The sequence below is a fragment of the Trachypithecus francoisi genome, unplaced genomic scaffold, assembly GCF_009764315.1.
Source record: "Trachypithecus francoisi isolate TF-2019V2 unplaced genomic scaffold, Tfra_2.0 Lachesis_group2, whole genome shotgun sequence".
NCBI lineage: Eukaryota > Metazoa > Chordata > Mammalia > Primates > Cercopithecidae > Trachypithecus > Trachypithecus francoisi.
This window is the reverse complement of record NW_022681465.1, coordinates 25202938-25215039: the sequence shown is the minus strand read 5'-3', so window position 1 is coordinate 25215039 and position 12102 is coordinate 25202938. Positions and strand designations below refer to the sequence as shown.

The window sequence follows — 12102 nt, the reverse complement described above, 5'->3', positions numbered from 1 at the left end:
TCAAATATTGTTTAATATGGTGTGATTATCACAAGATACTCATACATATATCAACTTTGAGAACACTCAGCAGACATTTGGATGTGGCAAAAGTTCAGCCTGTAACTACAGAGCTATTGGAAACTGATCTTTTAAAATCCAGCCTCAGAAATCACTTTTATATAAGTTTCTAAAACAAGCAGGAACAAATATGGCTATTATAATGTATTTCTACTGCTAGGCATTTGAGGACTGGAGAAATTCCACTAGGCTTTCATTTTATTAAGTTAACCCTTTATCTCACACCATACCCTGTCAACTACTGAAAGATTTTTAGAACTTGCTGTGTCAGGGCCAGGTGCATAAGTTAACATGAACTAGGTACTAAATAATGTACCTGGAGAGTATGGTGGTGAAGAAAAAACAGCCCCTTTGTCCTTGAGGAATTTATGATTCTGCATGAAAAATGGACAACTATGGTATAGATTAGTATTTTTTTAGAGTATGTTTTATGACTCCCCACTAGTCAGTAGCAAAAACTACTGAAAAGAATACAATAGAGTGAAAAATTTCAGCTTACCTTTTGATCATGAATGCAAGTATTGTTTGGTGAAACTTGAGTTGGTTAGACATACACATACACTAGATCTGTTAGGTGTACTTAAGTCACAGTATGGGCTGTGGTAAAAAGTTTAAGGGACACCGACATAAGTAACTAATAAGATGTAATTATCCTTGTAACTAATAACGCAAAAAAAGAAATGTGTGTCTTGGGTAAGGAAAGAGAAGTTTTCACATTGCATTTCCTCACAGAAGTTAAAATTGCTTCTTTTTACTTGCTAACTTTTTGAGAGATTAGTCATCACCATAAAGGTGTGCTGTCTAGGAGCATGGGCATGGTGTGGAATCTCTTCATCATGCTGTCCACACTGTCAGCTTTAAAGGGAGTACTTTATGAAATAGTTCAAATGCAAGGTATTAATAAGTACAAATAGATTAGTGTGAGGGGAGCAATCAGAATAATGTTCAACTAATTGAGCAGAGTTTTGGGGCTACTGTGGTCCTAAGATACTGCATAAATCATATATCAAAACTTGAGTGGATTATTTTTATGATGGGAATATGTTAAAACCTCTAATATTTTTATTTTCTGCTGAATAAAAGAAGAGAATGTACCAAGACTATGGTTTACATTTGTCCTGTGGATGACTTCTATTTTTGCTTTTCTTTATAAGACTAGATAATTTGCAGGGCACTATAGAGTTCCTCCAAAGCCTTATGGTTTTAACAAATCAGTGACTGTCCCCTTTCTAACTCAAGAATGGTGCGTTAGAATGGTAACTGTGACTCATAACAGTCTCCACCATCCTGAAGGGCACTGCTTACACTACAGTTGGCAGTGCTTTGTCCTGTGTTCATGTGATCATTTTCTTTTATACCATGGCTTCACTTTGGAATAGAAAGTCTCCCTAGGGCTGCATAGCTCCTAAAGAATGGAAGAAGAATGTAATAATTGTGAGGTGAAATTGTGAGACTTCTTTATTAGGCACTTTCATCAAATGTTCCTGAGAGGTGGGGCATGGTGGTGCATGCCTGTAATCGCATCATTTTGGGAGGCTGAGGTGGGTGATCATTTAAGGTCAGGAGTTCGAGACCAGCCTGGCCAACATGATGAAACCCCATCTCTACTATAAATACAAAAATTAGCCAGGCATGTTGGTATGCACCTGTAATCCCAGCTGTTCTGGAGGCTGAAGCAGGAGAATTGCTTGAACGCAGGAGACAGAGGTTGCAGTGAGCTGAGATCACGCCACTGCACTCCAGCCTGGGCAATGGAGTGAAACTCCATCTCAAAAAAAAAAAAAATGTTCCTGAGATACTGATATGTAGCAGTGTGCCTACCAAAGCAAAATTCTGTCAGTGGAAATTCCAGTAGAGTTTTTCCTGATATAATTTTACTAGCATTTGAAATACTTATAAACCAGCAATCATGTTTTCTTGGATTTTAAAAGCACAGAGTACTAAGGAAAAATTAAAATTCCAACAAAATAGAAAAATTAGAGCTGTACTTTGAAAGATTATCATATTACTTATAATGTCAGTCTGCTTCTGTCTCCAAAGTTCCTCTGGAGAAAAGTAATTTAAGAAACTCTTTTATATTAAGCATTTATGTAAATTTTGCTTTCCATCCTGTTTTGTGAAAGAGTTTGTACTCAATACAAAAAGAAATTTAAAATTACTTAACTGTTATATCTTCATGTAAATATTCATATTTCAGGAAAATGAGCTATGTTTGTCTTAGAACTTCTCCTGTGCCCTGTCACTTTTTTTCTGCCTTACCAGCAAGGGTGCTAGAGATCTGCATTGGGAAACCTGTTAAGGATAGCTGTAGTATTGGTCAGAAGAGATCATATTTTAACATTCTTATGTGAAAGAGTTTCATTCCTCTTTTACTTTTTGGTATTTGTTTTAAAATTGATTTGAAATTAAATATTAGAAACTGTTGGCAGGGTAATTCCTATTTTTCTTTCTCATTTTCTCTTATTCAGAAAAAGAATAAACCAAAGGAACCACCCAAAGTACCCAAATCAGCACCATTTTTCATTCCAACAATTCCTGGCCTTGTACCCAGATATGCTGCACCTGAACAAAATAATGATCCCCAGCAGGTAAAAAACAAATTAGAACATTCTAAGTATATCGGTTTATGTTTGTATGCGTTTTGTGTACTTCTTTACCAAGACCTAGTTTTACAGATATAGGGTAAATTAACGATACCTTTTAATTACAAACTATACGTTTTTGGATGATACTTGTATTATTTGAATAATGTATATTTGTTTTTGTTTAAGTCTAAAGTGGTAAATCTTGGAGTTTTGGCTCAAAAATCAGATTTCTGCTTGAAACTTGAAGAAGGACTGGTAAATAATAAGTGTAAGTTGAATTATAAAATATTTTAACAAATATCTTTAGCTTATTTTACTTTATATGAGGAGAAATTGAAGGAAATTATCAGAGTTCTCAGTAGTTAAGATAGTAAAAATCAAAAGGATTGAAATTTTGGTTTTAATTTTAAATAATTTTAGCATTTATATTAAATAAGCCCACTAAGGTCAAATGGTATTGATATTATAAAAATCTGTTGAAGATTTTTCATATATCCAAATTATTTTTTGCTTTTTAGAGATGGACATATTTATTGACTACATTTATAATAAGGAGATCCTTCTTGATGTGAATTAAATGTAAAAGCTTTGTCATTTTTGTGGCAAGTAATTTGCAAGTCTTTTGTTTTTATTTATAATTTGTAATTCAGCAGACTGCTTTGGTAATTTCATATATTCCCAAATTATTTTATTAAAAAGGAAATGTTTTAATCTGTCTGTTGTGTTAATATATTTAAATTTTGAAGGCTACAGTCTGTAGCTAATAGTGATTAGCCATAAGAACTGTAATCATTTAAAAAATCGTAGTCACTCTCCTAATAATTTTAACTTATCCTCTTGTTTTGATTTAAATGCTTTTGTTTTCATACCAAGATTACTTGAATCCACATTAGCAAAAGTCAAAGAATGATACTGATGAGCCCTTGTAAATGACTTGTTACGTTTATGGGGAGACAAAGAAATAAAAACTCTGTTGTTTACTATATACTGAAGGATCTAAAAGTGATTAGACTTGTCATTGGTGATGTTCTTTTTCAGAAAGCTAAAGCATAGTCATTGCAATTCTCAAATGACTCATAAAAATAGCTGTAAGTGTATTGAGTATGTTTTCCTAGGGTGCATGTGAAACAATACTTCTAGAGAAAAGAAGTAGGTTTGGCCTGGGTAAGAATAAGGGGTGGGGTCTTCCCCCTCTGATTTTATGTATTCTTTATTGTTAGTAATGTATTTCCTAATGATTCTGTACTTTTATAACTGTATAACAATAAAAAAAATTATTTTACCACGTCGGATTCCCAATGCTAACCACTGTTAATACTTTTGTATGTATCTTTATAGCCTTCTTGATTAGGATTTACTCTAAGAGAAGATATACAAGATTTTAAAATTCTAAAGTGTTGTGAGGCATTAGATTTTCTTTATTCACAGGAAAAAGGTTTAAATTACAGAAAAATGTGTTTTGAGTACTTTCTCTTATATTGCTGTCATTATTTGTACTGATTTTCAATTATTTTGGGTTTCATTCTACATAATATGAAAAAGTTAACCCACATGAAGAATTTCCTGTACCATTTAAATATATACTATTTGGGGTATTAAAGGAAAACTGTAGTTTTCTAAGTTAAATGATTATAATCAAGTCATAACTGGAATAAAATTTAATGCAGATGACACTGCTCTCAACCTTCTGAAAGAATCAGGCCCATCAGGAATTGAAACAGAGCTGCGAAGCTTGTCTCCTGATTGTGGTGGGTCTGTAGAAGTTATGCAGAGCTTCTTGAAAATGATTGGGATGATGTTGGACAGAAAGCGTGATTTCGAGTTAGCCCAGGCATACCTTGCATTGTTTCTAAAGGTAAGTCTAATGTAAGACAGTATTGCCCAACTTGTCTTCTTCTGTGGCAGTGCTATCTAATAGAACTTTCTGCAAAGATGGGCATGTTCTATATCCATTGTTTCCAATATCATAGCCACTTGCCACATGTAGCTACTGAATCCTTGAAATGTAGACAGTGTGATCGAGAGATGGAATTTTTTGATTTTATAGAATTTTAATTAATTTAAATTTAAATAACCACATGTGGCTAGTGACTACCACATTAGACAACTGGACAGTGCAGCTTGGGAGTCTTGTTTTCTTTTTTAACTCAACTGCACAGCAATTTTGACTTTACCCCCTGACATTTTTATGCTATCTGCTTGATCCAATGTGCTGAACCATTAACTTTTCTTTTTTTAGTGGTTAGTTACATTTTGGAAGTTTTTTGTGATTATGAATAGAAAATAGGGTTTTGTTTTGTTTTGTTTTGTTTCTACTACTGAAATCAAAATGTTCACTTCTATCATTGGTAAAGGAGTTTTGATCATTTTACAATAATACAGTTACTTTTATGATTAATATAGTGGAGAACTCATGTTTTGAGGGTCTTAGTGGTATAATGTGTTGAAGGAGGTAGATGATGCCGATTTTCGGTGATAATAGATTTGATTCTTTATCCCATTTATACCTAAAATGAGTTCAGTTGATCTAATTATTTAAACGTATCAGGACTGTCCTTAGGTGGAGAAAAGTGATGACCACTTTAATTCTACCAAGGAAGTCGTAGTATCATAAAGTTGCTTATAATAAAAAAAGAAAGTTTGATAGAGGAGGGGAAAATGGGAGATAGTAATAAACCAGCACTTAAGGAAACAAATATTCACCTAGTGTCTTCTGTGGTTCCTTGGTAGAAAAATTGAATCCAGATTAGGTAAAATTTTAATTTTCTTAAATGTTTAACCATCATGTTTTTATTTGCAGTTACACCTCAAAATGCTTCCTTCAGAGCCAGTACTCCTAGAAGAAATAACAAATTTGTCATCCCAGGTGGAAGAAAACTGGACCCATTTGCAATCACTCTTCAATCAAAGCATGTGTATTTTAAATTATCTCAAAAGTGCTTTGTTATAAAAATAAATTTGTGACTAAACATATCAAAGACTTACGTATTAAATGGGTTCAATTGAACTCATTTCGTATTTTCCAAGTGTCAATGTGAAAAGAAAATAAATGTTAGCATTACTGACTAGTCAGTAAATCTCCACTTTAAATGCTAAATACGTTCTTGAAATAAAATCACACCTCTCAGCCAGGCATGATGGATAATGCCCGTAATTCCAGCACGTTCGGAGGCCAAAGCAGGAGGATTGCCTGAGGCCAGGAATTTGAGACCAGCCTGGGCAACATAGCAAGCAAGATCCCATCTCTACAAAAAGTTAAAAAAATAAATTATACCTGCCTTTCGTTTTGAAGATTTAAGGAATCTGCTCAAATGATTTATTTTCTGAGTCTCTTCACATTAACTTTTATATGATTTTTAAAAAATTATTACCTGCTTATATTTTTTAGTATCTGTTTCATATAAAGAGATGCTGCATGTTCACTGTGAAGTATTGCTGAATTAAATTGAAAATGTCAGATAAAACTGATACATGGTGTAGTTATAAAAATGCTGTTATGATATGAAGAAAAAAGGAATGTTTTTTTCCTTGGTGGCCTTTGATAAAAATATGAATCATTGACTCAGAGTTGGAGGATAAACTAATCATCTTCCAGCACAGCCCTGTTGTGTTGCAGGAGAGGAATCAGTTGGTCTGTTGGTATTTCAGTGACAGATTGAAACTTTCTAACAGTGGCCTAGTGCTTTCTCCATTGTAATGTACTGAAAGGAAGTTATTCATTGATCAGAAATGTGGGAGGCCCTTCCTTGCCCATGGCAAATGGCTAAAGACGGTTGAACTGATATCAAGGATAGGTAAGGGAAATTACGAATTCCATTGGAAGGTGGCCCTTTATTGCCACTGCAGACATGTAAATAACAGTAGTTTAATGTCCTCTGAAAAGGTAAAAATTCCATAAATCATTGCAAACAATTTTTAGCAATATTGTTTATTCCTACCACAGCCAAGAATGGGTATTTCAAAGCCACGTGTTGTTTTGTTTTGTTCTGTTTTGTTTTTGGCTACACTTTTTTGGGGGAGACCTTTTTATTTGGGAGAAACTGCTGAGTATACTTTTCTTTCACAAGCATTGCAAAACCAGGTAGCCCTGGAGTTTTTTTCTTGTCATCATTGTTTTTATGGTTCAAGACTTTTGCAATACATGAATTAAAAATAAGCAGTTCTTTAAAGCATAGTGCTCTAAAAACTATTCTTAGTTATACACTTAAAAGTTGGGTCTTTCATGAAATGCAGTGAGTTGAATATGAACACCAATAGCATTCTTGTGCATTGTTAGGGTAAGAGAGTTTTATAGAATAATCTCCAGAGGAAGCAGTCCTCAAAAGGCGTTTACCAATGATACTTTTAATATTCACGTTTTTATTTAATGATGTCAGATAGAATTAATAAACTACTAAGGAAATAAGCCAATCTGGTTATTGTACTCAATTTCATTTTTCTTTTAGAAATGTGTATTGACTTACTAAAGCCACTGACAGAAATGTTACTCATGACTTAATTTCTAATTTAACAATTATTTTCCTCTTTCCTAAATACTATATTCTAAATTGGAATATGGCAAAATTCCAATATATAATTCTATACCTAGTAAAGACTGTAAATAAAACAAAATTATAAGAGCTATGAACTGAAATTGTATTGCTTACATAAAATCATGAACTGAATTTTCTTCTCTTTTTAAAGTGGGCACATAGACTTGAGTGTATTGTTATCAGAGATATATTTAGATAGTATTACATTATTTTGGCAGGTAATCTAGAACCTTTCATGTACTGTTTCCATCAAGGGAGGGAAAGAAATACAAAATATAATTTTATTTGTCTATATTTTCCTTAAAATATATCAGTCTGTGCACACTAGTTTATCTTTAAATTTTGTAATTACACATGTAATATATGACTACATTTTGCTTGTGTACTTTTTGAAAACTATCTTCAGTCCCAATACCCTCTGTAGAAGTAACACTTACTAACTCTCCTAGATTTTTTTAGATTGTTTTTATGAGTGTTTAATGTAGGAATGTGTATATATTATCTACAGCCACAAGAAATGTATAGTTGTGATTTTTACATACATGTATGTATATTATTCTACAATTTGCTATTTCTACTTGGGAGTTTTTTATTTTGGTACATTCACATTTACCTTATCTCTTTTGCAGTGTCCAACAGTCTACTTTGCCTATAATAGACACTTAAGGAAGTTTTCCTTCTTTTTATTCCTTTACAATTACAAACAATGCTGAAAGGAACATCATCCTACATGAGCCCTTTTTGTACATACAAGACTTTCTCTGTAGTATATGCTTAGGATTTGAATTTCAGGCCAGAGTATAAGCATTTTTAATTTGAAGAGATACTTCCATTTGGGTTCCAGAATGGCTGTATCAAGTTACAGTTCCCCTCAGCAACAAATGAGCATCTGCTTCCCCATGTAATTAATGACACTTGCTATTGGATTTTTGTAATTTTTATTACTCTGATGAAAAAATTATTTTGGTTTTAAATCAAATTTCTCACTAGTGAGGATGGACATATTTTTGTATGTTTATTTTAGAACATATAAACAGTTGTTAATTGTCTTTTTCCTCCAGTGTTCATTTTTCTGTTGAATGATTTGTCCTTTTATCTCATGGATTTGTTAGCAGTTCTCTTGTATTTTCTGTCTGTTGCCAATGTTTTCTCCTACTTAGCCATTTGGCTTTAATTTTACATGGTATCTTTTTAAATAAATGTTTTATATTTGTATACAATCAATAATTTTTCATGACTTATTTCAGGATATAAAGCAAATTATTTTCTAAGACATTTGTAGTTGTTTTCCTATGTTTACATGTGTTCAGTTCACATCATGTATTTTCCTCTATGACATGTTTCTGTGTGAGTAGTTAATGTGTAGATCTTTAAAATTGATTTTTGTGAAGAGCGAAACATACAGCACTGCCTCCTATGTCTGTGAAAACTTCATTGATTGAAAATTCCACTCATATGTCTGATTTGAAATGCAGTTTCATTATGTGTTCAATTCTTTCATTGAGCTCTTCTATATTCCTAATAAATAATGCATTACTTTGGTATGTTTTCAGATTTGGGGTAAAGTCTTCCTAATGTTTTATAAAGATTTGTTGACTGCTGGTGAGTATACCTCTTGAAGTTTTATATGGGTTGCACAACATTTATAGGACTGATTTGGAGAGACATACAATACCAGGTGCAGTCCTCCCTTGGTATCCAGTTCCAGGGCCCCTGTGGATACCAAAATCCAAGCATCTTCAAGTCCCACAATCTGCCCTGCAGACATATATTTTTCCAATACATGTTATAATTGGTTGTTTCTGTTTGTGGTAAAATGATTTAATTTTTATATTCCAATCTGTCATGACACTGCAGAACTCTTTGTCAATACAGTCTTGCTAGAAAATGCAAGATAATTCTACTGCAATTGATGAGACTTTATTTCCTAGCCAGTATTTGTGTACTTGAAATTTTTTTGCATTAGAAAGTTTTATACTTTAAATATATGCCCCTTTTAAAGATAAAAGCACTGAGGATAGAAAATACGTAGACTGAAATATGTATTTTGTATTGCATGAAAATAAATATGGTTTAAACGCCGTTGTAACCCCCAAAACATTTTAAGCCTTGAGAGTGATGTGACTGTGATCTGAGTCACATATGGCTACTTCTTTTTCTTAGATTATAGATCAACTCACTTTCTTATTTTGCTTGTTCTGTACAATGACTAGAGATACTTACATGATGTCAAAGACAAAAACCTCTTGCCTTCTTAATGACCTTGTTATAGATAAATCTCCCTTTCATTATCCTGCTTTGCTTGGACCAGATGACAGAAAACCCACGAGTATTTCACCCTCTATAAAAAAAATGTTAAATGTACCCTTGCCAAAAAGAAATACCTATAACCAATTCCTGTAACTATTTCCCAACCTTGTATGAATAACGTTGTAATACTGCTAAAAGAAACTCCTCTGTCTCTGCCTACATAAATGAAACCTTAACTTCTCTACTTCAGAATACTGACTATTCCTTTGGAGTTGGTATTTCTGGGTGGGCTATCCTCAAACTTTGCACTTGTATAAACTATTTAAATTAGATTCATACCCTTTTGATTATTTAGGTTGAGATCAAGAGCTTGTGAAAAAATTTGGGAAGGCCATGGTTTTGCACTGAACTTCTGCACTCGGTCCCAGCAGACCAGAACAAACTATAATGGAGTCACATACTGAATGCATAATCAAACTGAAACTTCAAGGAAGCAGATAGATTCCAGAACAGACCATTGTTTCCTTTGAAAACAGATTTCAGTCTACCTGAGTCAGCACAATAAGGAAGTCTCTACTTTAATCCTTACCAAAAAATAACCTGATGTTAACCTTCTTTTCTCTATTTTTCTGTTTCCCACCTTATAAAACCCCTCTTCTGCTATTGTCCAGTGGGAGTTCTCATTCTGCTTTATAGAATGAAGGGCTTCCCTGATGAATGGTGGATAAAAGGCAATTACATTTATAACTAAATACGTTGTAATTTTGTTTTCTGACAAGCTAAGTTAGCGTTAGTCAAATCAGAGTGCCCAGGGAGAGCCAGGTCATTGAGACAAGATTTTACTAATGTGTCTGCCTGCAAGGCCAATGTTAATATTTTTAAAATTATATTTTCTATCATGTTATTTAGGACACTTGACTGCAAATTACGGAAGTGTTATGTTTAAACAGGAATGGAAGTTTAAGAATTCAGGAATACTGGATTATCTAATAATATCTTTGTTTTCAGGAATTTTTTGTAACCTGTGACACTGAGAAATGCAAGAAGTACTCTTTGAATTCTGCTTTTCTTTGCAGAGTGCTTCATTCCTTTGACTGTGTATTTCCTCCGCAACCAGTGCCTGCCAAAGGCAGTCAATAATCCATTTGATGTGCGGCCTCTTCCTAAAGTCCAAGATTGCGCACTGAAGACTAAAAACCCTCCCTTCTGGGTCCTAAGTCTTCCCCTCACTTATCACACTTCCCTTTCTTCCTCTGGAGGAAGAGGAATCTTTCTGTTTTTGTAATCTTTTCACCATCCTCCAGGGACAAAAAAGCTTCGCCCCACCCCCACATACCCCCACCTTCCTGTTTTCATGCTTTTTATAACTCTGTTATGCTAAAGGAAAGGTTACATTTTTAGAGGATGGAAAGCTATCATCTCACTGAAAAATCTCATTTTTCAATGGTGGATTATGAGTATTCACATAGTATTTCACCTTACAGCCCTGCAAAAAAAAAAAAAAAAAAAAAAGGTAGTCTCCGAATAAGACAGTTGCCTCAAATAATCTCAGAAAGGTGATATGTTTGGAAAGGCAAAGGAAAAAGACCACATCATCCTTTAAAGAATTATTCTTATACATTTTTGGTCATTATTAGCCTTATTTATGCTCTACAGACTCTCTTGTTTTCTGCTGTTAATAGTTTGAGATCCTGAAAGTCTCAAGCCAAAATTATTTCCAAGAGTAATCTCACTGATTGAGATATAAATTTAATACAATATAAGGCATATACCTTGCAGTCCTTCTCCCTTTAAGGCTAAGCCATGAGACTTATTGCAAGGGAAAGGGAACAGTGATATTAGAGAATGTCACAGTATAGGTCAGTAGTTCTCAAAGCGTGGTTCCCCAATTAGCAATATCAATGTCGCCTGCGAACTTAGACATGCAGACCCTACTGCAGAACTACTGAAATAAAAACTCTGTGGGTAGGGGCCAGCAATATATATTTTAACAAATCTCCTTTTTGGTGACTTAATATAACCGAACTTAGAACTGGAGAAGGGAAAAAAGAAGGCTATGAGGCATAAGGTTCTCACCTTTATTCCCTCTTCGTTCTAGGAAGAAACCTGAAGGAGGGAAAGTGAGGGAAAAGGTTAAAGATAGGATTTGTAGGCCCTGGCCCTAGATCTAGAAGTAAAAGGGGAAGTGGGGATGGAAGGTTAGCTGGAGAAATCACTGGGTACACTAAGTGGAACTCCAGAGTTGTGGGGCTAGGTCCTGACTCCCCTGGAGGAGACTGGCTCACAGACCCTCTATCCTGACACATGGTGGCCACAGTCAAGCGGTGTGACTTAGGCGGAGAGAAATGACTGTGACAGCTCATAGAGTTTCCATGACTGTGGGTGACACTAGGAGGTCTCTGGAGGTTTCCACCTGCTCCCTGAGGGGAATGAGGAGGCAGCTGGGAGTAGAATGCCAACAGGCCTGCCATAGAGTCCCCGTGGCAGAGTGTGGCCACACCATCCTGGCCCAGGGCCCGGCTGGAAGATGGGGCAGAGACTCAGGGCACAGGCTACGTGGGACCGTGGTCCTCGTGGAGGGAGGTGAGAAGAGGGCCTGCCAACACAGAAGGCACTCACACATCGTGAACCTTTCTTTGTGAGGAAAGAGACATGGTAGGGAATTTGAACATAAA

General features: G+C 34.7%; 1 protein-coding gene across 1 annotated transcript in view; it reads left to right on the top strand.

Moving 5' to 3' along the window:
* WDR36 (WD repeat domain 36) overlaps positions 1-8397 on the top strand; it is a 37547-nt gene extending 29150 nt beyond the window's left edge. Inside the window, 4 exon segments of the mRNA XM_033178949.1 lie at positions 2529-2648; positions 2832-2913; positions 4313-4500; positions 5446-8397. Coding sequence (XP_033034840.1) covers positions 2529-2648; positions 2832-2913; positions 4313-4500; positions 5446-5595 — 540 coding nt within the window. The 3' untranslated portion in view covers positions 5596-8397.
* Positions 8398-12102: the final 3705 nt, after the last annotated feature.